At 43.8% G+C, this 27,531-nt stretch overlaps 4 protein-coding genes and 1 long non-coding RNA gene across 6 annotated transcripts; 2 read left to right on the top strand and 3 right to left on the bottom strand.

Moving 5' to 3' along the window:
• Window positions 1-8,850: 8,850 nt before the first annotated feature.
• Window positions 8,851-9,291, top strand: LOC27208143. The gene has a single exon (XM_016183758.3). The coding sequence runs from the start codon at window positions 8,983-8,985 to the stop codon at window positions 9,238-9,240; it is 258 nt and encodes an 85-aa protein (XP_016038061.1). The 5' UTR covers window positions 8,851-8,982; the 3' UTR covers window positions 9,241-9,291.
• Window positions 9,292-9,621: 330 nt separating this feature from the next.
• Window positions 9,622-10,136, top strand: LOC6739972. The gene is made up of 2 exons (XM_002076824.4): window positions 9,622-9,702; window positions 9,759-10,136. The coding sequence occupies exon 2, from the start codon at window positions 9,786-9,788 to the stop codon at window positions 10,083-10,085; it is 300 nt and encodes a 99-aa protein (XP_002076860.1). The 5' UTR covers window positions 9,622-9,702; window positions 9,759-9,785; the 3' UTR covers window positions 10,086-10,136.
• A 3,953-nt stretch (window positions 10,137-14,089) lies between these two features.
• LOC6725082 (myb-like protein U) lies at window positions 14,090-17,891 on the bottom strand. 2 transcript variants are annotated; one of them, XR_006542070.1, is made up of 2 exons: window positions 15,934-17,891; window positions 14,090-14,100 (listed from the first exon to the last, which is right to left on the bottom strand). XR_006542070.1 is itself a non-coding variant. In XM_002106073.4 (1 exon), the coding sequence occupies exon 1, from the start codon at window positions 17,529-17,531 to the stop codon at window positions 16,020-16,022; it is 1,512 nt and encodes a 503-aa protein (XP_002106109.1). In that variant the 5' UTR covers window positions 17,532-17,890; the 3' UTR covers window positions 15,562-16,019. The 2 variants fall into 2 exon arrangements, 1 of the variants encoding a protein (XP_002106109.1); XM_002106073.4 differs by lacking the exon at window positions 14,090-14,100 and having other exon boundaries at window positions 15,562-17,890.
• A 3,222-nt stretch (window positions 17,892-21,113) lies between these two features.
• LOC27208618 lies at window positions 21,114-21,690 on the bottom strand. The gene has a single exon (XM_039297302.2). The coding sequence runs from the start codon at window positions 21,604-21,606 to the stop codon at window positions 21,154-21,156; it is 453 nt and encodes a 150-aa protein (XP_039153236.1). The 5' UTR covers window positions 21,607-21,690; the 3' UTR covers window positions 21,114-21,153.
• A 2,634-nt stretch (window positions 21,691-24,324) lies between these two features.
• Window positions 24,325-26,329, bottom strand: LOC123327353. The gene is made up of 2 exons (XR_006542067.1): window positions 25,548-26,329; window positions 24,325-25,481 (listed from the first exon to the last, which is right to left on the bottom strand). It is a non-coding gene; the product is annotated as an uncharacterized LOC123327353 (long non-coding RNA).
• Between the last annotated feature and the right edge of the window lie 1,202 nt (window positions 26,330-27,531).

The following is a 27,531-nucleotide window of genomic DNA, read 5'->3' as shown; positions in this document are numbered from 1 at the left end:
GCTTAAATTAAATCGCTTATAGCTGAAAAAAAGCTGATTCCAAAGCACTGCAAAATGTTAATAGTTTGTTTTTGGCAATTCAAGCTTAAAACAATGTTAACTTGTGCTTCATAAACAGGGGCATTGGGGCTAAACAATAAAGTTAGACAATTTTCCAGCAGCTCTTCCAAATTCCAAGTTAACTGTTTCAGTTGGCTGTTAAGTAGCCAAATTGGCAGCGCGGTTGACGGGGCTTCAGTGGGTTAAGGCTGGTGGTGAAGTGCTCCTCCGTCTGGATGTGCCACCTGCTAACTCGTTAGCGCTTAGCCGGCCGAATGATATGGCCAATATCAATAATTATTAATTTGCGACTCAACTGGGTCGAGCCGGCATTTTTCTCTATGGCCGCAGTGAAAGTGCTGTGGAAAGTTTAAAAAAAAAAAAAGGACGAGAAAAATCCGGCAAAACGCGGCAAAATCGGGGGAAAAGCAGAAGGCGCTGGCCCATATCGTATATCATTGTGCTACCCGAAAACTGCAGCAAAGAAAATGAAAAATGCCGCCGGTCGGATTGTCAGAATGTTGCCAGAGTTGCCACAGTCCACTCTTAACACCCTGTTCACCCATTTCGCCTGCATCAGTTATGCTAGTAAAGAATCGTACTTCTGTGGTTCGACTTGGTCTTATTCTGTATTATTACTATTATTCCTATTGTTATTTCTATATTCCTGTATTATTCTTATTTTAACTGCGATTATTCGAAACTATTGCATAAAGAAACAAAAAAACTCGAATCTTTATGATAAAACTGCTCCGCAAATTGCCTACGAAATATGATATAATTCCCAAGTTTTCCCGATTGAAGCGCACAACACGTAATACCCCGAAATAAATTCGAATTAGGACTTTTGCCGCTGGGTGGTCGGGTCAGCAGCTAGGTTATTATCATGTTAGTACTGCAGCCAGCCATAAGTTAGCTGGAAAACCGCAGGCTCCGTGGTCCTGCTCCTGCTTTCAGGTTCCTTTCCTGGTTCGGGCTTTCAGGTTCCCTGCTGGGGGCGCAAAGATTTATTTATCTGCTGTGGGGGGCGGGGACAGCTCCACCCACCTTTTCGTTGGCGAAAGCAGACAATGTGTCATCAGTGGGTCTCTCTTGGCATTTAAATATTTTGCCGCCAAGTCATTAACATTATCAGTGCGCGAAAATGGCCAAAACAAGATGCAGTTTCGCTTGCAGCGAAAAGCCAGGAAAATATATATTCATAATAGCGCGGTCGGTTCATTAGGGTGTAATTTTGGTACTCGTTTGCATTCTGCGCGCTGGCAGCAAGAAATATGCGATCTGTTAGGTGCCTCCTACTAATGGCAACTTAATGGCGTCTGTTGAAAAGCGAGTTTCGAGTTTCGATTACGGTGCGTATGATTAATCTATGTAAGCAATTATTAAAAGAGTTCTCATGTTGAGCGGTGTCAATTGAACTTAAATTGCTAAAAAGCAGAACAATTCAATTACACTGCGAATTGTTAAGGCTACACTTTTTTTTTTTTTGTGCGATGCTGCACTCTCTGGGGAATTCCTCTATTATTTCTCGATGCTCGCCCGTTGGCATAATTAAATTTACCTGCGCTTAGTTTGGCTTTTTGGTGCTGTCCTTGTTGTTTCTGGCTGCCGTTCATGATGTGGCTGTTGTGTCCATGTTGCCCCGCTTTCCCCCGCCTTCCCACTTTTCCCGCTTTGCCATTTTCCCGCAACAATCAAGAAGCAGGTCGCAAAAGGAACTTTCCCCATTCTGTCCGCCCTCCTGGGGCCGCAAACTTGTGTTCATGTGTTGACAGATTCGTTGACATCTCCCCCTGCATTTTTGCAACCGCTTCAACCCCGGCTCTTGCTCGGTCATCTTCAATTTCCATCGGTTAGTTTAATGAAAATTTCTGACATTTTCACTTGGCTGCAGGAGAGAAGGAGTCGTCCATGCGCCTTGGCTTTTTGTTTGGTTTAATGCACTTCATAGATGGAATTTTTAATCTCTGCTTAATTGAAACTACATATGTACATACATCTAAAATGCGTTGTGAAAATAAATTCGCTTAAAATTCCTGTTTTTTTTTTTTTTGAATTGGCATATTTTTTAGGCAATTAATTATGCGGGTCGTGGCGAACTGGTCGTATTAATTAGCATGCCACGCCTACGCATTAGTACGCCCTCGATTGTGTGACTTGAAATGTAAATTAAAAGTGCTCTGGTTCTTAGAACTAATTTAAATGTAAAATAAAATTTATGAATACTGTATGTATAGTAATATTGAATAATAATAATATTAAGTGATTGGTATCTATAATTGTTGGGCATTGTGTGATATTATAGATATGTGTCCTTAAAGATAATATCCTTCACCAAGAAGTATTTCTCAAACCCTTTCGGCCACAATCCTCACAAGCTGCTGTTCACCAAGTGGATCGTTAAACAGATTGGCCAACGACATAATGCCGGAACAAACGGAATGGAACACGGACGCATAATTGACGGGCACAACTGTGCTGGTTGTATCTGCCCTCTCGCTCGCTCGCTCGCTCGCTGGGGGCCTGTTGCCCTGTCCCTGCCCCTGTCGCACCCCTTGCACTCGCCATTCATTTGTAATCATTTGGGTGTTAAAAATTTTTGGCGCATTCATTGCTTGTGTTCCCACTTGCTGCCGTCCCCCTTTCCTCATCGCCACATCGCCTGCTCCGTCTCTTTCACTCGCTCGTCAACGGATGGACTGTTGTTGTTGCTGCTTTTGGTGACGCTGTTGTTTTTTACAGGCTCCATAAATCTTAATTTTAGCGCATGCAAGGACAGGATTTAAACTGGCTAAGGGCGGAAACAGGGTGGTTGGGGCCACAACGCAATGTCGTCGGCGGAGGGGGTTACGAGGGGTTGGGGTCTGTGTAAAAGTGACGGTGGCAGGCTGTTGGCACATTGCTCGTTTTGAAGTTTTGAGCTGCACTTTTGACGCTACAAGCTGCCTCCCGCCAGCCGGGCACAAAACAGTTGGCCAAAAGGAGGGGCTAGGCACGGAGAAATATAATTTCCATCTGCCATAATTAGCCAAATAGCGAAGAGGTTACACCTTGAGTCGCCTATGAAATTCATGAAATTCAATACCGAATTAATTGATTGACTAATTGATGTTATCGCAAGAAGTTGATATCTACTTTGATTATATGCAATAAAATGCAAATAAGACTGCTTTCTCTGAGTGTATCAGCGCTCGACGGATGAGCTAACTGAAATTTGTCGCAGCAACTGAGGCGAAGGCATCCAAAAATGGCACAAGTTTTGGCGCGTTAAATTTAATGCCTTTGTTTTTGCCCCCTCATTTCAGCAACCCCCAGCCCTTCTGCTCCCCTTCTGCACACTCCTGCCCGAGTGTGTGGGGTGTTCACAAGATGTGCCAAAAATTTTGGTCATACTCAGCTCCGCAACTCGTAAGAAATGCGCTTTGTTTTTTGGGTCGCCCCATCAGGACAGGATAATGCCCCCTTTCGCCTTTTTCCTCGATGTTGATCACACCCCCGCAATGACATTCAAACCATACACACCCAACCCACCCCCACCACGGCAACTTTTCCCCACTCGATGCCCTCTGGCGTAAGCAAAACGCATTTTGAAAGCTTTTAGCTGTTAATGTGGCATAAATTTGTCTTTGTTGTTGTCTTCTCGGGCACTTTTTTCTTCATTTTGTGGGCGGAAATTGAAATAAAAAGCAACATCGGCTACGAGATCAAAACTTCAAGTGCCAGGGGCTCTGGACACAACCACCCACCCCACCACCCGTCCAGTAACAAAATCCCCCTTCCAGTAGATGCCCTTCAACCACACGGAAAAAACAAGGACATTCTGTGGGTTCAGTGCTCGAAATTGGGAAAAATTAAATGAATCAAGGAAGATCAGCCGGATTTCTTCACTTTTCAATATGGACAATCCTTATTTTTCTTTCACTGCATGCTAAACTCACTGCACAGCTGTGCGAGCAATTCGAATGTTTGTTGTATATAAATTTATTGATTTGCATTAAAATGAGGCAAGCGCTCGTAAAGTGTGTCATTTCGGTCAAAAGCAACAGGGGGCACGCACAGGCGAAAAAAAAGCGATTGGGGATGTCGACATCGAGCCTGGAACATCACTTACCCTGTCTTTCTATCGCTGGCACTGGCTCCAAATTGAGATGGATGACATGTCAATGAACTTGCGATGACTTGCAAGCCGAATTCTGTCATCCGGTTGCCGCAGACAAAAGCCTCGACTAATTTTCCACCGCAACGAATCACGATTGCAGGCAAATTATAAAGCCGATGGCGGAGGGGATACACCCCAAGGGGGGAGGGGGGGGGTGGTGGTTTGTGTTTGATAAGTAATGATGGTATATGTGTCGCAGCTAATTTATTCAAATGTATTTTCTTTTGGTTTGAAATGTCTTCGATGTTCCGCAAGGACCTTTAAGTAGGAGAGCGTTTTTAAAGAAAAAGATTTTTTAGTTGAAATACAGCATTGACATAGATATATACATATATGTATGTGGCTGAGCTGGCTCAAAATGCGCAAATCACTTAGCCATCAATTCGAGAATTTCCGGACCAATTGGCAGCTTTATTTGAATGCTGTCTGGTTTGACGGATCTGGTAAATTGCCATCCGGTTCAGCAGCCGCTCATTTTTCGACTGCGATAATGTGGCATTCAATTAACACATCGCCTGTCGCTTTTAAGTGCAAGTCGATTATGCTGTCAACAGCTTTGCGGTGGCCAAAAACCAAACAGCAACAGCAAACCCGTCGAAATTGTACGACCAATTTCTGGACCGTGTGTTCGCTGGGCAAATAAAACTGCCAACAGCTCTTTTCGCTCATTAATTTCTGTTTTTCATCCAGTCGACAATTAACCAATCGTCGATGCTTTCAATGGCCCTCATCAGTGTGGAATGCTCGAGTTTTATTTATTCAATCAGTTGTAAGTTGCAACTTTTCTGACATCTCCAATTTAAAGGATTTCCACTACTTTATCCCCACTCGTCTCGCTTTTTCCGGGTGACTGTGTGTGTGTGTGCGTGTGTTTGTGCGCTGCACACATTTAATTATAGAATAATCTTTGATTTAATATGAAAATTGCATAAGGGGATGAGGCCCGTTGCTGGGTCTCTCTCGATGGTGTGCTGGCCGCGTTGCAAATTAATTAATTGCCGCCATATGCTAATTAAACACTCTTTTTGCCGAGTAATTTCGCTCATCCCACACGTGGAGCGATACAAAAAGTAATCACATAGATACATATATGGATGTACAAACGATATAAAGTTATATTCGAATAAATATTCATATAAATACATATGTACATGTGTATATATGTATATAGATACACGGCGATGGCATAACTTTTTGTTTTTTCCATGCATAATGCAAACCCATTCATGCGGCGCGGATTAAAGTGGCAACTCATTAATTTGGAATTCCACAGTAATTATATGACCAAACAGTGGCCACCAATCCACCTAATTCCGACATAGAATTCCCTTTCTGTTGGCCTTTCATAAGCGGGAACTCTTGCAGATCGTATCTGTGTATTTATGATCCTTCTCTTATAAAATATTGAAAAAAAAACTTTATGAGAATCAAGTCAGCTTTGTTGCTAGTTCATTGGCAAGACAAAGTGTGAACTGTGAAACTTAAAATTCCTTCACGCAGGTGCAACTGCTTGGCATTTACCTTTTTGCCAATTTATCCTCTGGCAACCTCGAAATGTTGCTCAACATTTCGGAGTGGTCAACATGTTGCTGGCCAAATGCGCATGTCCTGAAACTCACAACACACACGTGCAACATGTTGCCGGACTCTCATTTCGGCGGAATTTTATTCGAGGCGCCGTCGCTTGTTTTGATTTGCGTCGCTTGTTTATGTTTTGCCCATCCTGACAGGTGGTTGCCCCATGTGCGTTTGTGTGTGTGCTCGCCGTGCATGTGTTAGTGAGTGCCGCTATATTTATGCATGGCAATTGCTCAATGTCGACCGTTGTCTGGCCCTCAAACCCGAACGAATCTAACCCCAGTTCCTAGTTTTACACGGAAAAGAAAAGCATTGTCGTAAAATTTTCACAAAAAACCAAAATTTCCTTATATACTTAGTCACTGCATGCGAACTGATCAAAATAAAAATATATGAACTATAAACATACAAATATTATATATATAATAGGTAAGTAACTTAGCAATTTTTTATTTGGCAATTTTCCGCACTTTTCTCAGTGCAGATCCCATTCCCCAGTGGCTGTCGTATCTGCCAGCTTAATCCCATCGCGAGTCCGCTCTCGCTGGCATTCTTGCATTCCCGTCAAGCGTCAATTTATCATTCCTGGCTGGCATTTATGTGTTTGAGCTGGTTTTGGAGCCGTTACCTTAGCCCTCTTATAATTGTTTCTCTGTTTCCGTCCCTGTTCCCGGAATGAACGCGGCATATTCAATTCGCAGAAAACATCGCAGGATGTCCGCGAACCTGGGGACCTCCCATGGGGAATCCGAAACTGTTGTATCTTTCACATTGTTTAGCTGCGTCCTATTAGTCTTTTTTCCCCACTTTTTTCGCACAAACTTTGCACATTCTCCACCTGTCGCTGTCACTTTCAACGGGGCTATTGCATTGGCCGAGTGCCAGTTGGCCAAGTTCGTTGTGCCCGATTCGGAGGACCAAATCGGATCGGATCGGATCGGTGGAACTCTAGCTACTGGCGACTGGCGACTGGCCGTCTGCCATATGGAAGAGAGCACTATGCGAGTCCTGCGGCGATGCAGCATAATTCGCCCCATGCAGTTACGTATAAGCCGCTTAAGGACAGTGGAGCCTTTTCGTCTTCAACTCCTGAACTCCTCAACACCGACCCCACCTCAACACCAACCCGTGCGATGCGGCAGTGTTGCTACATAAATCACTTTTCCATTTGCTATCCCACGCTTTTGCATAGATGCCAAAAGTACAGTTGTGCTCGCGCGAAAAAGTTGCAGAATAGATTTGTAATTGGAGCGCTCGGGGTTTAAAAAAGATGTGTGTTTAAGCTCTTAGGTGCTGATGAGCAAATGTGAATCGTACTGTAATTTATAGAGTCTAGTAGCTTCTAATACATATAATGATTTTTTATAAATACAAAGTTACTAATTGTGGATATCTGTACTTAAAATGCGTTTATTCTAACACTTTTCGGTTGTTTTGGATTAAGACTTGTAGACTGTTTTCGCTCAATTGCTTTCACTGAAATGGGAGCCCTTTGTCTACGATTTTTCTCATGCATCCTGTAGCCCGAATCCCTTATCCTTCAGTCGAGCTCTAGTCCTAGACCTAGACCTGGGGTCCAAAACAAAGCTAAATCGCGCACAAAGCCAATTGGCCGGCTTCTAACTCACTCTTTCTATTTTCCCCGCCGGTTGTTGGCTAAAAGATGTTAGCTAAAAGGGAACAAAACGAAGCCACGCACTTGTAGTTACAAAGCGGATACTCATTTAAGTTGATTCACCGCACCAACAACTGTACAAAGGACGCGAGGACGCGACGTCAGCCAATGACACTTTATGACAATTGCACTTGGCGGCTGCTCCTGATGAAGGGGGCCCAGAGTAATACTGGTCGGTATATGTATGTATGTGTATGTATCCCGGACGGAGGTCCTGCAAAACAGGGTCGGCTTTCTCCTGGGCCAGCCGAACAAGCGAACAAAGCAGCCAACGAGGACACAACAAGAACAAACAAGTGAAAATCATTCAGGGAAAACTGCCGTCTGTCAACTCCATCTCGAAAGGAAATCCGCGTACGCTGGGGAGCGCAGAGAACTCTACGCCAAATAAAACAAATAAGAAAGTTATCGTATTGATGTTTGGACTAGACGATACCTAGTGCTTGGAACGAAGAGTTTCGGATAAATTAGTTATACAGTAAAACATATCAGCAAATATGCTGTGTACGATTTTGTCACAAACTTAAAACTGTTATGATTACCGGCGGTTTCTTTTGCTGCCTTTTATATTCTACTGTATGGCAACCAATAACCAATAACTCAAATTACACCGATCCCCTTTCAATGCAACCCTGAGCTCCACAGATGCTACGTAAAAGCACAAAAACAAAAAGTAATCGTAAACAAAATGCCGGAAAAGGCAAAAAACATGGCGACAAAGACGGTGGCGACTATGGCGATGACTATGACTCCAAACCACGTGCTCCATATGCTGAACATGAGGCGAATGCGAATGCGAAGGGGATCTGGGCATACATTCACACATATATGTATATATGGCCGAGATCGGGGGCACGGGTGGTGGAGATGCGGAGATGTGGAGATGAGAGCGGCCCGACGTCGCCGTGATAATGACTTTTTGTCTCTGCTCGAATGTCACTTGATGTTTGTGGGCCCTTCGCTTCCTGGCTACACTCGGAAAATTGTTGCACCCAAAGATGCAATAGAAATATACTTGTGTATTTGCAACGCAAAATCAAGAAGTTGCAAAATAAGAGGCGCACTGTTAGCTGCAAATCAAGGTACTTTAGTGGGTATTTTAATTTATTGAAGATACTACCAACTCGATCGGCATTCCTTTAGTTGCTGTGTTTCCTGCTCTTTGTTGCTTTTCTGGCTGTTGCCTTTGTTGTCGCAGTTTTCGTTTTTATGCCTCGAGGTCATTCAAGTTCAACCCGCCACAGTCGCCTTCTGATTAATTGGCCATGAGGAAGTAACTCTGCTGTTGAAAAACACCGGCAAGAAGGCCAAAAAGCAAGGATCGAAGCAGGCTGGAAATTCATGTAGTTGGCATTGCCTTTAACGTCACAAGTAGCTGGCACTTTCGTTCCCGTACCTAGCTCATAACGATTGAGGCCAGGCGTCGAGTAAGACACAAAATTTTTCTATACTTTTACATTTGGTTTCCAAAAAAAAAATAAAAAAAAAAAATCGAAAAAAAGCGACAACAAAATTAAACAATTTTACTAACATGGAAGCCAACTTACTGGGGTCCATAATAAACCTCCTGGAGCATATGGGCCGACCCATGAGTGACAAAGAGCTGACCGTCACCCTGGGCTGCCAGTTCCGACGTCACGATCCGGAGTTCTATCACCGACTGCACGTCATTCTGCGCGATGGCGTCAAACGCGGCATTCTGATCCAACGGGGAAACCTGTTTTCGCTGCAGTCTCGGACCATCTTTATGCCGATGAAGTTTCTTAAACCGCCACTATGTAGATTTTAAGAATATAACAGAAGATCTTGCAAATTAATTAGTCCTTAATAGAACAGTGAATCCTGTTGTTTTATTTGGTTATTATTTGGTCGGAAAGTTAACAAATTTTCATGTCCCGTGGGGCTTTTTGTTCTGATTTAATTGCCTTAATGTGCAGGTGCAGCAATAATTTACATTTGGCACCGAATTCCACGCCCGATTGGCCCTCTGGTGGCAGACGCGTTATGTGGCAAATACTTGTGAATGTTTGCATTGCACCGCCAAATATGCAATTATATCATAAATTAAGCGGTGAAATCAAATATTCCACGGAGTGATGGTGAAAATTTCGAGGATCGAAGCAGGCAGGAAATTCATTTAGTTGGCTTGACTTTTACTGTCACACGTAGCTTGGGTTTTCGTTTCCGAAGCTAGCTCATAACGACTCAGGCTGCGCGGCGAGTCGGTCACAAAATTTGTCTACACTTTTACATTTGGTTTCCCAAAAAAAAAAAAAAGAATATATATATATATATATAAAAGGCAACAAAAAAAATGTAAAAAATTGTATTATCATGCCCGTCACCTACAGGATTCGCACACTGCCGCAACAGCGGAAGTTGGTCCCCAACCTACTGAGGTCCATACTACACGTCCTGGAGGAGACGCGCCGACCCATGAGTGACACAGAGTTGAACTTCGTCCTGGGCATCCAGTACCGACGCAACGATCCGGAGTTCTATCGCCAAGTGCAAGTCAATCTGCGCGATGGGGTCGAATATGGCATTCTGAAGCGCCAGGGCAACCAGTTTTCGCTGCGATCCCGACGCCTGGGAGAACTGGTGTCTACTCTTGGATCCTCGCCAAACCGATGAACTTTGGGATATATTCGGAAACAGAGCGTACACATACAGAATATAACAGAAGATCCTGTTGTTTTATTTGGTTATTATTTGGTCGGACAGTTAACAAGTTATACTGTCGCATGGGGCTTTTTGTTCTGATTTAATTGCCTTAATGTGCAGGTGCACCAATAATTCACATTTGGCACCAAATTATCCACGCCCGATTGGCCCTCTGGTGGCAGACGCGTTCTGTGGCAAATATTTGTGGTTATCTAAATGAAATGCGTGGCATTGCAGGCCAACCACAGAGGGGTGAATATTTGCATTGCACCGTCAAATATGCAATTAAATCATAAATTAAGCGGTGAAAATCAAACATTCTACGGAGTGATGGTAATGTTAAAATTTCAAGTTGCTTACCGTGTGTGAGTGGTGGGGGAGGGCAACTTTTCACAAACTCACTTTTCCCCCGTGCCGGATTCTCTTCGGTCCCCTATGCAAAGTGACATTATGAACTTTGAATTATGAATATCAATGGGTGGAAATGCGTATGGGTTTTTTCAGTTGATTAGCAATGGCAAATAGCCTCGGACTAGGCAAGCAATTCAAAGCTAAGTTCAAACCGAATGAACCTGCTGCGAAATGGGTGTTTTAAAGCATAACCAATCTAGTACGAATCATGAAAGCAATCAAGGTACATATTTACTACTGGTAGTAAGTGAAGATGTAAGCCAAGTCTATTGGAAGTCCCGTCACATATACATATGGATTACAATTTCATGAATCGTCCCCAGTGGTATAATAGACATCTTGATGCAGCAATCGCTGTCCGTTATTATTTTAGCCGCTCGTGTAATTGCAAACGGAAGCGGAAATGTTCGTCAGCTATAAATTTGCTCAGCTCTAAAACCGAGCATGTTCAAAAACAATACAAAAACGAGAGGAAAACCGCAGACAGAGATAGCTGGGGGCATCCTGAAACGGTAGATAAATTATGCATTAAAGGCCATTCCGTTGATGATTTATGCAGGAGCCGAGAAACCAGTGGCAACAAAATAAAAAAAATATATATAAGAAAAGCAGGTCCGCAGTTAATAAACACCGACAATGGTGACCATGGCGAACATGAGGAAAAACAACGAGCGGACCAACAGTTGCAACTTGAAGCTGTTGCAAGTAGCAAGTTCAAGGGGCAGGGGTTACCTAAGGCTGAATGGAGTTCAAAAGCTTCAGACTTGGACTTGGGCCCTTTAACCTGGGACCCACAAGCCAGGAAAAGGAGCCAACACCCGACACTTGTAAATTTCTTATGAGCACCAATGCGAAAAACAAAAAAAAAAAGTATCAGTATGAAAGGATTCTCTTTTAAGTCGGACTATATGTAGTTTGAAAAACATATCGAAAGGGCAATAATATAGCTTATTTTTTATTAAACACTTTCAATAAAGTTTAATTCATTGTGTTGTTACATACCATCAAATAGAGAGGTAATAAACAATGCTTGCATAAGCCTACACCATCTCTTAGGGTATAAAAAATGGCGACCACAAACATATGAACAAGAGTTGCCCGGCTGTTGCAAGTTGGCTAAGTGCTTTTGTTGTTGCTGCCGGCTGGCACGCACAATTAAATCAAATTACCACGAGTGCACTTGGCGCTTTTTCACAGTCAGTGTTGGAGTCCCAGGATTTGGCTCGGGATCTGGGTGGGCATCGGGTTCTGGGCCCAGCAATTAAGCTTGTGTCGAGTGTCAGACTTTGTTTGGGTCTTGTTCACTCCACTCCGTTACCAAGTCCCTCCATGTGAACTTCCTCCAAAAGGATGGCAGTATGTGAATCGTTTCCGGCTTCGGTCACTGAACTCGCCAGGCGATTTCCCAATGAATACGTTTATTTGAAAATGAATTATTTGACCATCTACTAATCTAATCCAGTTGATGTTTAGCACAAGTGCTTTGTAGCTGCTGCTAGGTAACAAAGTTAACCGCACGACACGGGGAGTTTTGCGGATTATTCGATTAGGAACCCGCATATGCCCCGAAAATCAGATTGAGATTACATCGGTTTGGCGAGGGGTTTAATTGAAATCGCAGTTCAGCCGGGCGGACAATGCGGCAGCGGAAACAGGAGCGCCAAGAAGAAAAAAGGGGGAAAAATGCGCAAAAAACAGAAACTCGAATCGGAGCACACGCCAGGGAATCGAGTTGACATATTCATATGGGGGACGCAGTACCAACTCTCCACCTTCTACTCCATCCCCCCGAAAGGACAAAAGGCGAACAATATGTGACGCTGATGACAGAGTGACAGGGCAAAGGAAAAGAACAGCAGCAGCAGGAGCAGGAGCAGGAGCAGGGGCTGGGTGGAAGGAAGCAGCGATGAAAGAAGCATTACGGCAGCTGAATATGCTCCCCCGAATCCCCGGGGACACCACTACGACACCAGGGGTGAGGAATTCGGAGGACAGGACCCGGACACGGACACTCACTTGGAGTTCAGGACTCGAAACTCAGGACTACGGTGCACACTTAGAAAAATTGTGGTCTTTAATATAAAAATAAATGTTCTAAATAAACTGATTGATGTATTTTTGAAATTGAAGTAAAGAAAAATCCCATTTATAAAATCCCATACCGAATAAAGAAAGTTGCATAGATTGGTAAGATTTTTCCCTCTGTACTATCCTAATGCCAGCATGCGGCTATGAAAACCTCAAAATGTGAAAACCGAAATTAAATTTACATCAAAAAGGAACGAAAAGGCCAGCGGGGCAGCAGCAACATGTGAGGGTGCATTGCAGGGGGTGTGAGGATGTGGATGTGTGGCCATTGTAATTTTATTAGGTGAGAAATGTGCGAGGGCGGGTGTCGTGGTGTCGGGGCATTACTGCAAGGCAAATAAATAAGCAAAATATGGTCAGGCGCCACTGGCTCGCTGCGTATGCGTTTCCGTTTTCCTTTTCCGGGTCTACACCCCACGCCATTCCACTCCATTCCATTCCACTCCGTTCCGTTCCATTTTAGTTCGTTTCAATCCACCCTGGGGCGCCACATTAAATTAGTTCTGACACGTAAATGCGTTTAGCAGCGCAGACTTTTTGTGTGTGCCCCTGCTGGATGTCTGCCCTCGTTTCTGTCTTGACTTGGGGCCACATCTATTACGCCCGCTCCCCAAAAACTTAACGGGGGTAGGCATTCCTGGCATTTTGTAGCATAATTTCAGGCTGTCACTCCACGCTCCACTGAAATATGCGAATAAATTACACAAACACCAGGCAGCGGACCAGCCGACGAATGCACACAATTTATGGCCCGACACAAACCAAAGTATGTGCAATTAACCTGAAATTAAATGATTGTTATTATTGCCGATTGTATAGGTATTTAACTGTGTGGGGCGGTGGGGTTAATTCGCTAATTGGGTGGTCAATCCGCAGGAAGGAAGTGGTGCTGGTGCTGGTTTAATTTTCGGCGGTCAAATTCCATTCAAATTCCACCTTATTGTTTTGTTTAATTAGTTACTGCAGCTGACTGCTTCTTCTTGTATTTATATGTTCCTTTTTTTTAAGTTGCCTTCTTGTTTTATTATATCATTGCCAATTGATTTGTATTTTATTGTCACGTTTTTTTAATCTGTTCTTATACTTGCTACATTTTGAAACTTACTTGACTAGTTTCATGCCGTCTTTAGTTCACACTTCTTTGAGCGCGGTTACATGGCAGAAAAGCAGGAATCTGAGGGAGCATTGTTCGTTCTGTGTTCCAAAATTGCAGTCAGGAGCTGCATCATCGGCTAATCTGCCCTGCGTGTGCGTGGATTTCAGTTCAGTTTCAGCATTCCGTTGACACGCAAAATTAAGGGCAGCTCAGTCCAGCTCAAGTGCCGGAGGATCAAGCTGGCTGTGAACTATTTAACATTTAAACCCAACTCCGTTCGCACACATGCCTCGGCGCTTGGTTCACGCTTCTCTTCATGCAATGTCATGACAAATGACACTCAGCTCATCCTAGGAGCAGCAATGAAACTTGCTGAATTGAAGCTCTTCCCTTACACAGTGAACAACAAGCAGTTCATTAACATACTATAAGGACTCTTAGTTTTAGCTTCAGAGTGTTGGGGAATATTATTTAGATACAACAGATATAAGAGTTACTGCAAATTGTGTGATAGGAAATGAAAATCCGTATTCTATCGACTTTTCCCTCAGTGCACATTTACAACAGGGCAAAAGGACAATGGACACAGGGATTCCTGAGCTCGGCGTTGGGAAGAAATATTTATGAATCACACGAGCTCAGTAAATCATCTCCCTGCTGGGCGCGTTAAGTTCCTGGCTCCCCGTATTCCTGTCATCTGTCTGCTCCTCCAGTTGGAAAAAGAGTCAACAAGTTCGGTTCGGTGGCAATGGCGTTGAAGCAACAAACTTTGGACAGGACCCTGGCATATCGAAGTGCTGATCCCTGACTGGCGGCAACAAAATACAATTATGACAGGGCCCGGAGTTGCAGCATGCAAATAAGTTGATGACCATATACACAGACAAAGCTGGCAAGGATGGTTTGAGGTTGACGCCAGAGCAGGCTCCTCGGTGCTCCAGTTCCAGTTCCACTTTCATTCCGGTCGAGGCCAGCTGCATGGCAGAGTCGTTGACTTTCCTCTCCTCGACTCGAGGGAATTGCCCATTTGGCTATTTTTTAGCTAAATTGTAGATGCTTACCTCAAAATCTGACACATAATGGTCCCTTACATTTAGTTGGCAAATTTACATTCAGAAATTGCACCCACTAAAATTGAGTAAAATTTAAATATAGGTTTTCAATTCTGAAGTACTCTCGGTTGCTTTTTGCGATCTATGGTTGGCAGCACAGAGCCGCTTCGCTTCGAGAAGGAGGCAGTTCAGGGCTCAAAGGAGCAGTGCGTCGCCATGCTGATTACCAGGCCATACCCCCGGGCCACTCTGTCCACTGTTTACCCATTTCATCAGCAGCAACAGTAAGGCAAAGGAAAAAGCAACAACCAGAGCAACAGCACAGCATCACATTCATGCCCCAATGCAACCACCCACTCCTCCCCGCACGTCGCTTGCTTGGCGCCACTTTGTCGCGACGCTTTTTATAATTGAAGCAAATTGTTAGTTGAGTTGGCATTCACTCGTCGTCCTCCTCCTCCTCCTCCTCGTCCTCGTCCTCGTCCTCGTACTTACCACCCACAGCCCCCCATCCTTGCCGTGGCTGCTGCTGTTGTTATTGTTATTGTCCTTGCATACTGGGAGATGGCATCCTCTATCTATCCACCATCAAGCATCTCCGTCCTCCTTCTTGGCCTGGCATTGTCGCATTCCAATTACAAAACAATCATGATGAGCTCTAGATACTCGCCACTCCGCACACAATAGCTAGTTAACTGTACAGATCGGAACAACCGCCGACCGTCTAAATGACTGCCTGACTGACTGGAATGCCTGAGATGGATGGACGACTGACTAAATTGATAAACACAAAGTTGAATGCATATGCATAGCAGAATTTCAATGAGCAGTAGCAGACCAATCAAATACAAAATGAATAGGGGAAATTAAATATGAATTGTTGATGTATAACTGCGTAGATCTTGTATACAATATAAACTTTTGTCATCGTGACTTCTTCCGGTCGTCGATCGCGGATCGAAGATTGCGTGCCTTTACGCACAGGCCACGCATCGAGGATCACACGGACCGCTTTATCGCAGACACAGGTCACGTACAGTAAAACCAAATTGCAGGGCTCGTCGGCAGCACAGGACTCGGGGCTCTGGGTTGTGCAACGCACAGGACTACATGCTCACAGCCTCGAGTGCTGTGCAAGCTTAATTATAAAATGTATGAAGCAGAAGGATACGAAATGTGATGATGAAGATGCAGGATGCGGAAAGCGTCGTGTAGATGCCAGGTTGTGAACGTAGTTAAAGATTGGTTTTGCGAACATTAACGCCTGCGCCAGGACAACGGCTCCTTCTCCAGCTCCTTGGCCCGAATGGCAGCCGCGATGTTGCGCCGCATGATCTCGGCCTGTTCCGTTTCGGGGAGCAGGGAATAGCGATTGCCCTCCTTCTTTAAGTAGCCATTGTTAACGGCGGCGTGCAGTGTGTGCGGTACATGGCGCTTCAGTTCCACCTGCTCTCGATTGAGTCTCTTGGATAGGCAGCCTATGATCTCCGGATAGCTTACCGATCGCTTCAGTTCCGTCACCAGTGACATGACGGCGCTAAACAAGTCCGGAAGCGGTTGTTTGCGCCAGCGGCCACTTGGCTTATTGCCCGATCTTTGAATTGAATGAAAACCATGGGCTGACATCTCGTGGCTCATCAGATGCGGTGTCGGCAGTAGAGGCTGTGAAATGGCCGACATCTGGTGTTGCGATACCTCCGGTGGGGGTGGCCGTAGCACAATTGGACGTGGTCGTTGAAAAACCACCGGCGAAGCCAACGAGCTAATGCACAGAAAAGATGGCTCGAATACAGGGGCCTGGGCATTGAGGCGATAGTCGCCAGTGGCCTGCGAGGTTGCAGTGGGACTCGGTTGGGGCAAGTGTCGTCCGTCAGGAAGGGGTTTTACTTTGCCTGGCATCGTGTAAACAGTGGCATTGACATTTAGCTTGGAGTTGGCCGCCTTAATCAAAACGTCCTCTTTATGCTTCTTATCCTCCGTAACCTCTTTAACATCCTCCTCCTCCTCCTCCTCCTCTTTAAGCTCCTCCTGATCCTTCTCCCCCTTGCCCGTCTCCGGCGATGAAGACTTAGTAACCGTTAGGGAATCCCCCCAAATCATATTGCTCTCTGTTTGATGGCTGCACATTCCAGTACAACTCCTGACATTCGGTGAATCGCCATTATCCTGGGCAGGGTCATGGGCGTAGTGGACTTGGCTTTGGTCCCGCTTTGGGTCACCAAGTCCAATCCCAGATCCATGTCCTTGCCCCTGATCGCTGCACGTGTTGGTGCTGCTGGTACTGTTGGTCCTGCTAGCACTGCTGGTACTGCTGGTACTGCTGGTACTGCTGGTACTGCTGGTACTGCTGGTACTGCTGGTACTGCTGGTACTATTGGTAATACTGCCCTCCGGATTCATGTCCAGATTAACTCCCAGCTTCATATTCAGATTCAGATCCAGATCAACATCAAGGCCATCAAGGCCCATATCCATCTCCGTTTCTATCTCATGGTCCAGGTCCAAATTTAGGTTCATCCCCGATGAGATCTTATGTTGTAAATGCTGGTGTAGCTTACTCAATTGATTCAATTGGCTTAAATGATGGTACTGATTCAAGTGGCTCAACTGATTGAGCTGGTTCAGTTGGTGATTCAGGTGGTGTTCATGCTGCAGGTGATGCTGTGTCTCACCAAGTGATCCAGCCAATTTTTGGCCCATAATCATGCTGTGCCGTGCAGCCAACACTTCCTGGGGCAGGTCGCCGAGTTTTAAATGTAAATCCTCCATTGCTCGTCCTCTGCCACTATAGATATACCCAAAGGCGTGGTATGCTGGTTACAGGACAGCGCTTGCTAATTTGACTATTGGACTGATGTATTTGATAGTTGATATTTATTCTCGGTATTATTTTTTGAATTTTTGCTGAGTTGCTTCGTTGGACTTTTCTGCGGTCTTATTACGGTTTGGAGGAAAACCGGAAAACGGGCAGTCGTCTACACACTTGGGACCAATAACCCAACAGAAGAACACGATACAGATACGATAATTTACAACAGTTTTTAGTATGTTGCCGAAAGATAAATTTTGCCGATCGAATGGAGGGTGTATGTGTTATGTATACCTAGAAAAGGCCCTACGTCAAGTAACGTACACGGAAAAATCGCTGCCTACTGTGCTTGCTAATGAATTTATTTGTTAAATATATTACTTTCTAAAAAATATGTTGTACTACTTCTATTCCCAAAAAGAAAGGAAAGAAAATCGCCTTATGCCTGCCCAAACGTGTGCAGTACATAAATAATGGAATAAACGAAAAAACTTAACAACATAACAATTTTGGGGCTCCAGTTTTTCGCTTGGGTCGCTTTCGACACAAAAAGGACCACTTTTCCGCAGGCCAAAACAAGCCGAATCCGTTTATCCAACGGAGCAACATGTAAAACAATATGCCACCGAGGGCCCAAAAGTTATGCGATAAGCAAATGAACAAGGGGAGCGCCCCGGGCTTGTTTTTAGCCATTGTGATGAGGTGCGAAAATCACAAGAATTGGATTTCGTTCTTGAATTATAGCCAATCTTGCTCAAGGGTTGCTCTTTCCCATTTTGGGGCTCTGGCAATTGGATTGCACTAATTTCGTGTGTTTTTGGGTGCTCTTAGAAAGGCTCTGAGCGGATAATCCGACATTAGTGAGCGACCCTCAATGAATAACCAGTTGGCATCGTTGGGTGTTAATGTGCCACGTCACTTCTCCATCTCGACTACTCCGCCGCAGTGTTGGGTAATTTCACAATTTTCAAATTACGCACCACAAAATCTAATTTAGCTGAGTAAAGCCAGTTGACTGGACTAAACACTGGGTCCAGAGTGCACAGCATTCTGCACACACACACACAGACACACACACACACAAGTTACTAAATGAGTTGCCCAAGAGATTGAGGGGAGTTTGGTTGGATGGTTGTGGAGAAAGAGTTGGTGGTGCTGCATCATTGTAATGTGCTCGCCTCACGCTCGCTTGCTCCGCTCAACGGGCGTGAAAACAACGTAGTCGGTGCTAGGTACCTAGGACCTCTCGAAGCTCCGAGCTCCCAAAGACTAAACAGGTATTATCACACATGAGAAGGGGGAGGGGGTGGGGGGTTTGTGTGCGTGTGTGTGTGTGGGACAGAGACGTAAGGCCAAGGACATAAGCGTGACTAAACCCCAAGCGCAGTGACTTCCGCCTCCCTCGAGGGTGTGGAATTAATGGGGATGGCACGGAGGACCATGGCCGCATTCTGTTTGGACCCTTTAAATGCTAGTTGGTGTCGCAACAATCAGTGAACTCAAACAGTTGCCCGCACACAATCGCTTATTCAGTCAGGAACTAATAGCTTCGCATATTCTGCTAGGGATGGCGAAACAGCAATGCATGCTGATAAGATAGGTACATCGATTTGAAGAAGCTAAAGAGGTTATCACTTAAATCAGATACAATATTGTTAGATAATGATCTATTTTATCTATTAGAGTTTATTATTAGTGTTTATCTTTGCCATCGCTAATCAAACCGAACTGAAGCATTTACACATATGTACTGCACATACATTGGTATATACAGCACGTCGGACAGGGGAAGGTAAATGATTTGAGCCCGAAGCTGACACCACATCAAACACAAAGGACGCGATTGAGGTCTTAGTCCCGTCTTAGTCAACGTATCCTTGTTGATATGACCGCAAGCTCAAGGCTCTCAAATGTGTCATATATAGTTGATATAGTTGCTAACAGCTTGGAAGGAAAATTTTTAATAAAAATGTATTTATTATTATTATTAATTTACTTATTTTCCTCAAATTGCTCCGCATGATTACGAATTTTATATAAAAACAATGTCATTAGTAACATGTAATATTTATGCTCACAAAGGGTATGAACATTTGGTTTTAAAAACACCTTTTTCATGACCACAAGTGTTAATGCTGCCTGCACGAAGACAGGCAGCTTTAATTGCATGGAGCAGAAAAACCAGCCAGTACAAAAACATGGCACTTTGTGCCAGCAAGAACAAAAACCCAATTGGCTTTTGGCGGAGAATGAACGTGAGCCGGAAAAAGGGAAAGCCGAAGTCCAAACACAAGATTTCTTTGACACTTGTTGTTAGCAAGTTACATGTAAATATTTAAGTTTATCGAACATTCCGCCACTTTTGCTAGTGGATGTGACTACAACAATAATTTAACAAACGTACTAAACAAACGTTTAGTGAAAGCAATAGATCTTTGAGAAGCACTTCATGCAGATCGGAGCCACCGTCTCATCCGTTTGGGTAGTTTTCTAGAATCGAGAGGACAACTGAGCTTCATAGTTATGGGGATACGTCTGCGAAATACATACCTCCGACTGCTCTTTGAGTGTATTCCACTTCTCCAATTTCTTCTTGTAATCGGCCATTGCCGTGCGTGCCGCCTCCTGCCACACGACCTTCTCCTCATCGACCATGACTCCCCACATCTCACTGCCCATCACAAACACTTCCTGGGCACTGATCCCGGGATGCATCGCTCTTATGTACTTGCGCCCGGCGGAATTTATCATTACTTATCATGTGCTCTTTTATATATTTTTAGTTTTTCTCTAGATCTTAACGATATACAGTCCAATTCAACAACACATTTTCCAAGTAAAAAAAATTTGTTGTAGAATTGGAATGTATATCGTTAAGATCTAGAGAAAAACTAAAAATATCTAAAAGAGCACATGATAAGTAATGCGAAATCAAAGTCAATGCCTACTAAATAATTTTACTTTATTAGAAAGGATATTTTTATATCACCAATTTTCAGTATTTAAAAAAGCGTTACCACGATTTTCAACCAGGGCTCCCTAAGTAATCGGCTATCGATTACCATCTATATTTTGAAGGCCGCCTTGAATGTGTACACCTCAGAGGGGTCGCGGGGTGGAGTCTAGGACATCGGACATCGGGCACTCTGCCTTCGAGTTGCATTTCAATTAGCCCGTTTAGCTGCTGGCAACCGGTCGAGAGGAGGCAGTGGGCCCCCAATGCAGCTGACACACAAGTCGCCTGGGATTCAGGGATTGCCTTCGCCGCACGTCGATCAGATGTAAGGAGTGGACTTTGCGGACCGCACCGGCCATCAGGCCATCAGGCCAAGCGGCCATCCTGCAGTCGTTTGTGGGCTTAGCTTACCTGCCAAAGGATCTGCGAAACTAATTGGGGATTACTCGCAGGAATTATTACCTACAGGAAGTTGATTCGCTCGTTACCGTGTTCTTTATAGTCGCAAATGGATTTAGCTCAAAGAGAAATCTGGCTAGCACTTAATGTGTAATTATATTCCCTTAAGTTGGTTTTATTTAACTTAGTTCAATTTATTAAAGGTTTACATTTGAAATTTTCCTCCATCAATTAGTTTGCCCTTGCGGCTCAGCATTTACCCTCTTTAGTGGTTGGGTGCTTTTTGGTGTGAGTTCTTCATCGCGCCCCTGGTTGTCATCCATGGCAGCACTGGTTCCACTCGAGATCCTCTCCTGCAGGCGGTTATGTTCCGGGGCGGCGGTAATGGAGGAACTGGGCTCGTTATGGTCGCGATGTTCGTCCGGGTCTAGGCGACTGGGCACAATCGAGTAACGATAGTTCTTCACTCGCAGATAGCCGTAGATTAGGGCGTCGTGGAGGCTTACTGTGATCTGGCGCTTTAGCTCCTCGTCGCTGCGATCCAACCGATCGGCGACCGCCTCCATGATCTCGGGTTCGGTGAGCGGATGGTCGGCATCGGCGATCACCTGTAGAATGTTGCTAAACAAATTCGGAATGAGTTTGCGGCGCGGTGCCCGATTGTAGCTGCTGTGCAACATCCTACGATCGGTGTGCTCTGTGCGGAATGAGTTCCTGCCTAAAATATGTAACTATGTTGATGTGACAGATAACTCCACGACTGCTAAATCGCCTGAAGCTTTCGTATCAGAAAAGTCATGGAAACCCTAACTTTAAAGTCGCATTTTTCGACGTTTTTATTTCAAAACGATTGCCATTCTCTAGTTCGAGATACTTTTAGGTCTATTCAAATTGCATTAAAATGTATACATTGCGTTAAACCCTAAATATTCCTTATACGGAAGTAAACAGTAAATTCTAAACCTCAACATTTCCATTTCTGAACTTTGAGTAGTAGAGTTTCAATACTAATATGCATAGGCATCAAGTATCTTTAAGTCGCAACCACCGACTTTGGTGTCGAGACTGTAAGTTAGTCAGAGTTCGAAGGGCAGGACAAGATTGTTGGCAGGGGGCAGACAGGCAGACTGTCTGAATATCGATTTACAGTTAAAGTTGCTACTGCTGCTGCGGATGTGGATGCGAATGCGGATGCGGATGCTGGGTGAAAGTGTATGTGTGTATGGGTAATCAAGTACAAATGCGGAGGACTGACTACAAGTAGAGCCGATGACGCCATAGACACAAAGAAGGAACTGCGACAGGCGCTTCAAATTTGCATGGCATCCGACGAGGGCGGGGGAGGGGGGTGTGGCAGCGCCCTTCGCAACATTGTTAGTGTAATTTGTTGTTATTGTAGTTGTGTCTGGCACGTGTCGCTCGGAATTTAAGATAGCAGAACATTTTTAGTGAAATGGATGGCTGGATATGGATTGGATGGTTGGGCAAGCAAGGCATAACACAATAACCGCAACCCGATTGAAATCTCCGCGATTGCAAAATCGCATTTATCTGGCCGCGAGGGGTGGCTAATGAGTTTGCCATCCGCGAAACCGCTGTTCGCCATCGCTATGTATCTCAAAGTGCGTTGCATTCTTAATTACACCATCGAATGCTGCGAAAGCTGTCGGCAGCATGTACGAGATACACAGCGAAAATTAGGAATCAAGTCGGCATTAAGTTTTAAATGCTATCATTTAATTTAATTAAATTTTTTAATGTAATTTTTTGGTTTTATAATTTTTAAATTGCACTCTTTAGATGCTCATCATTTGATACGATTGCCAACTGATGCATAAATATATAAATATATTTCTCAGTGCATCTGTACATGACTGGCTTATACTGGAACCCAATCACCATCTCCATATTCCCCTTAGCAGCTAGCTGTCAAGCTTGATTAGCAACTTTGAGCAGTTGGAACGAAGCTAACTTTTGTTTCACATCCATTTCGGTTTCATATTATTTTCCACCCATTCAAACTCCGACTCCAAAGCTAAAACTGAACTCAAAGCTGGAGCTGCAGCTGAGTGTTAATTATGACTGACAGCGTTGGCAAGCGCTACACATTTCAGCACTTGGACACCACTCAACTGCTACCCAACCACCCAACATCCGACCGAACGAGCCACCCAGCCACCCAACCACCCACGTCCAGTGGCTGCAAGTTTGACTAATCCGGCGCCAGTGATTAGGCCGGGCTCCAAATGCGACTAGTAACAATTAAAGCCAGCCAGTTGTGGCTGGAAAAGTTTATCCCCCACAAAAATCTCATCATATGACACGGAAACAAATCACGTACTTCTTTACTAATTCAATCGCGAAGGTAAAAAGGGATTGTAATGTGCAGTAAGATAATTTCCAGCTTAATAGTTTAGCTTAGTGTTAAATAGTTTGGATTGTTGGAGATAATATTCAGTTACCTCAGCATCGAGCATTTTTCGCAGTGCACTCCTCACTCATGCAATTAACTGAAACTTTTATGCTCCATTTGGGGGAGAGGAGTGATGTAAGAATTATGACTCGGAATCAGGCGAGCAGCGCACACATGGAAAATAATTTATTTTACGATTAGCGGGACAACGATATAGCCACCGCCCCATACCGCCCCGCCCCCTTTTCCTTCTGGCCAGCGATGCGAATAAGTAACTGGGCGTCATTTACCCGCTGGCCGGTGAATAAGTGCCATGTGCCATGTGCCATATGCTATGTACAGTACGTACTGTATGGGCAACTGGACATTGTCCATTGGAAAAGCGGCGTCGCTGGCGTCAGCAATTCCATTCGACGCCATCACCAGCGGAAGTTTTGCCATTCAAAAGCGACGGGCAATAAAGAGTACAGTGAGTTATTGATGTAAGGGCGACAGTTGGAGGTAATTCTCAACCCCCGATAAGGATAACATCGAAGTTGGCCTATCTTACCAAGAAGCGTATCATAACTATTTCTTCTATGCATTTAATGTTCAGAATTAGTTTAAAACTATCTTTCGATAATCCGTATTCTACTCTGCTAGTTCTATTCATATTATTAATCGTGCTTACCAGCTATTTGCCACCTTTTTTTTGGACGATTAAAGCTTATGAGCGCACATAATTTTCCCACAACATTTTCTTTGCCAAGCAAAATAAGAGCGTTACGTAAGTGGGTAAATACAGAGGTGGTCAAAAGTATTTTCACAACGCACAATATTTGCAAACTTCAACTTCTTTTTGTTATATTTCTTCTTGTTGTTGTCCGATTTGCCTGAAATAGTTCTTATCGCTTAGCTTGATCTATGCAGAAGGTAGTCGAAAAGAAATACGAAAGATAACGGTTCATAGTACAAAGCTTAAAGCAAAAGAAAATATGCATGCAAGTTGTCAATAGTATTTTCACATGTTTATTGCGCTTCAAAAGTATTTTCACTCAACTTAATTTAGTAAATTTCAGCTTAACATCTAATTTCAACATAAGAATTTCTTTATTTTATATAAATACAATACTAATATTTTGTAACACCACCTTTGGCATCAATAACTGCTTGAAGTCTTTTTGGTATTGACCTTACCAAAGTTTGTGCAAATTCTAATGTCAATTTGGACCAAATCTCCGCTATTTCAATGATGGCTCCCTCTCGTTTTCTATTTTTATCAATAGTTCGTTGGTTTTTAATAAAAGCCCAAACGTTTTCAATGATATTAAGGTCTGGGCTTTGGGGGGGCCACGGAAGAACCGCCAGATTAAGGTCGTTTAAAAATTTTGTTGGTATCCTACCCTTATGGCATGGAGCATTGTCCTGCTGAAGAATCCATTCAGTAGTTGGAAAAAGTCTATTTCCAGACGTAAAAGCATGGTTGTTTAAGATAAGAAGGTATCCGTTCTGATTTAAAGTTCCTTCTATCGGTACCAAGTCTCCGAATCCATAATAGGAAAGACATCCCCAAAACATGACTGTGCCCCCACCAAATCTATTGGTTGGCTGGGCTGCCAAATGCTTTTGATTATTTTTCAAATGCATAAAATGCTTGCTGTATGACCCCTGGTACTGAAATGCAGACTCATCAGTCCATAAAATATTAAACAAAAAGTCAAGAGGCTTCTTAACATATTCCAACGCAAATCGAAGACGTTTTGTTTTGTTGGTTGGTGTGATCTCAATCGTTTTGCGAACAACGTATGTCTTAAAATCAGCTTCTTTTAGCCTGCGACGAATTGTAGAACTACTAACTTGTTTGCCAATTGTATTTTTTGATTCTAAGGCAATTTTTACCGGACTGGCACTAGGATTCTTCGCCACAACTCCAAGTATTTGCCTGCATTGCCTTTGGTCCAGCACAGGTTTTCGGCCTGATCTTTTTTTATTTTTTAATGTGCCAACTGTATCAAACTTTTTTATTAAGTAGTAGACAGTTCTACGCGAAATTTAATATATTTCAGCTATTTTGGCCGCAGGTGTACCGGCTTTAAACCTAGCAACAATACCAGCCCGGGCCTCAACTGTTAACTCTTTTGTTTTGGGCATTTTATTTAATAACTGTAATAGGAAAATGATTAAATCTAATTTTTATTCAATAATTTAAATGTATTTAAGCAAACAAACCGGCACTTGTCACTCTAAACCAATCACTGAAGAAGAAATTGCGTTGTGAAAATAATTGTGATGCGACGAAACCGTGTGCAAATACTTCTGACAACTGATAAAGATCTCTTCATTTGCCTCTTCCTTGCGCATAGGAACAGTTATTTTTTCAATTCTTCTTTCATCTGACTCTGCATAGGTTTGAATTTGCAAAAGCAAAAGTTTTTTTGCATTTCACCTCCCCCCACTTGCTGCACAAGCAACTGTTTGTGACCCATGCACAAAAATGCACTTTGTGAAAATAATTTTGACCATGACTGTATTTGCAAATACAGGCGAATCGTAAACATGACGCAACTTTTCGACGGTGAAAACGATCCCAAAGTTGGCTCCTAAAATTTCCCATCTTCAGTAAGTAGTTAAGTTAATTTTCAGTGTGGCAACATTATCGCGCGGGTAGGTGAAAGTGCGTGTGGAAGAAAGTGAAAGTGTAAGTGAGCCAAGGACAGAGCTGAGGCACACTCAAATAATACTAATAATAATAACAATCTTCGAGGGGCGGGCAGGCATCTTAATGGCAACGCTAAGCGGAAAACTTTTTATGATTTTTATTAGTTTCGTCTCGCGATGGGATGCCAAACAAATGGCCAGTGAGAGTCCCCCTGTCGTAATATATATTGGCATCCGGGGGACTGTATTGGATTGGATTGAGTGGGGATCGGGGATTGTGGATTGGAGATTGGGCATTGGGCATTGGTCATTGGGGTTTCGCCTTGTCCTCTTGCTGGTCGAGATTTATCAACGCCACACGCGATGTTCGAGTTGCTGGATTGCTGGCTGCATGTCGATATGGATATATATGGGCGGTGGTCAGCTATCGAGGATGGTAGATGAGGGGGAGTCAGAGCAGCCAGTTCGAGTCCAGCTCCACCCTCGAGGCGTTGCTAATCTAATTTGCAGTTATTGGCGGGCCAGATTAGCACTCACGCACTCGAGGCGCGCGCACATGTGTGTGTAATGCGTATCGCGTGTGCGGAGATTCCGTACCGAATTGCCTATAATTCGACGCAAAATGCACTCGAAAAAACTGGCTGCCCTTCTAACGTTGCTTGAGTATTCAACATTGAAACGTGGCTTACTAACACTTGCCATATATATCAATTGCATTACAACACTAGCTGTGAGTTTACAAACCACTATGCTATTTCGCCAAGTGTAGCAGATACAAAGTGAAGCAGAAGGACATATTACCATCTCAGGACTGGAGACTTCGAGCTCGAAGGACACAGCCACAACACACACACACATTAGTCGAAGCTGTGCAAGTGCAAAACATAATGAAAATGATGTCAGTTTGATAAGATTTCGCCGTGGGGCGTGTGCGGCTGGGTGGTGCGATATTCGTGAGTGTTAGTGTGAATGCGAGTGTGAGTGTGAGTGCGAGTGCGAGTGTGAGTGCTCGCATGTTATGAGAAAAGTTTCGCCGCTTAAAGATGTTTCGATGCGAAACTTTGGCACCGCATGCTCCGGCACAGCCCATCCAACCCAAATGTGCTGTTTGCATGCACATTGAATGTATGATACATACATACATAGTATGTATCACATTTGTTTTTAGTGGCGTGGAAATACCATTGAAACCGTTCGTATGCCAGTTGGTAATAAGAAAATTGGACAATAAACTAATTTCGCTAGTCGTGTGAAGTACTTTGAAAGAGTTTCTTCTGTATACATTTCGTTCGTATTGTTTGCAATCGAATTTGGGTTATTAATCAGAGTGCAAGGATGCGAAAAAAGTGGTTTCCAAGAACCCCAAGTGGAAGTGTCTAGTCAAAAAGCTGTCATTGCAAGAGGCAGCTTAGTAAATGCATTCAAGCTAAGCTGCATAAATTACTCAGGCATTTTTGCTTATCCAACGTCTACTATCTATCTATCTATCCATGTATGTGTGTCGTTTATTTTGGTAATATCTGTCTGGCCGACACCAGAAACACAGTGGTTAATA

The sequence above is a fragment of the Drosophila simulans genome, chromosome X (assembly GCF_016746395.2).
Source record: "Drosophila simulans strain w501 chromosome X, Prin_Dsim_3.1, whole genome shotgun sequence".
Classification (NCBI taxonomy): domain Eukaryota; kingdom Metazoa; phylum Arthropoda; class Insecta; order Diptera; family Drosophilidae; genus Drosophila; species Drosophila simulans.
This window is presented reverse-complemented; position numbering and strand designations above follow the sequence as displayed.

What these genes read in the sequence shown, in the direction of transcription:
- LOC27208618 (XM_039297302.2), bottom strand. Translation starts at nt 21,606, where the DNA reads ATGTTGCACAGCAGCTACAATCGGGCACCGCGCCGCAAACTCATTCCG.
- LOC6725082 (XM_002106073.4), bottom strand. Translation starts at nt 17,531, where the DNA reads ATGGAGGATTTACATTTAAAACTCGGCGACCTGCCCCAGGAAGTGTTG.
- LOC27208143 (XM_016183758.3), top strand. Translation starts at nt 8,983, where the DNA reads ATGGAAGCCAACTTACTGGGGTCCATAATAAACCTCCTGGAGCATATG.
- LOC6739972 (XM_002076824.4), top strand. Translation starts at nt 9,786, where the DNA reads ATGCCCGTCACCTACAGGATTCGCACACTGCCGCAACAGCGGAAGTTG.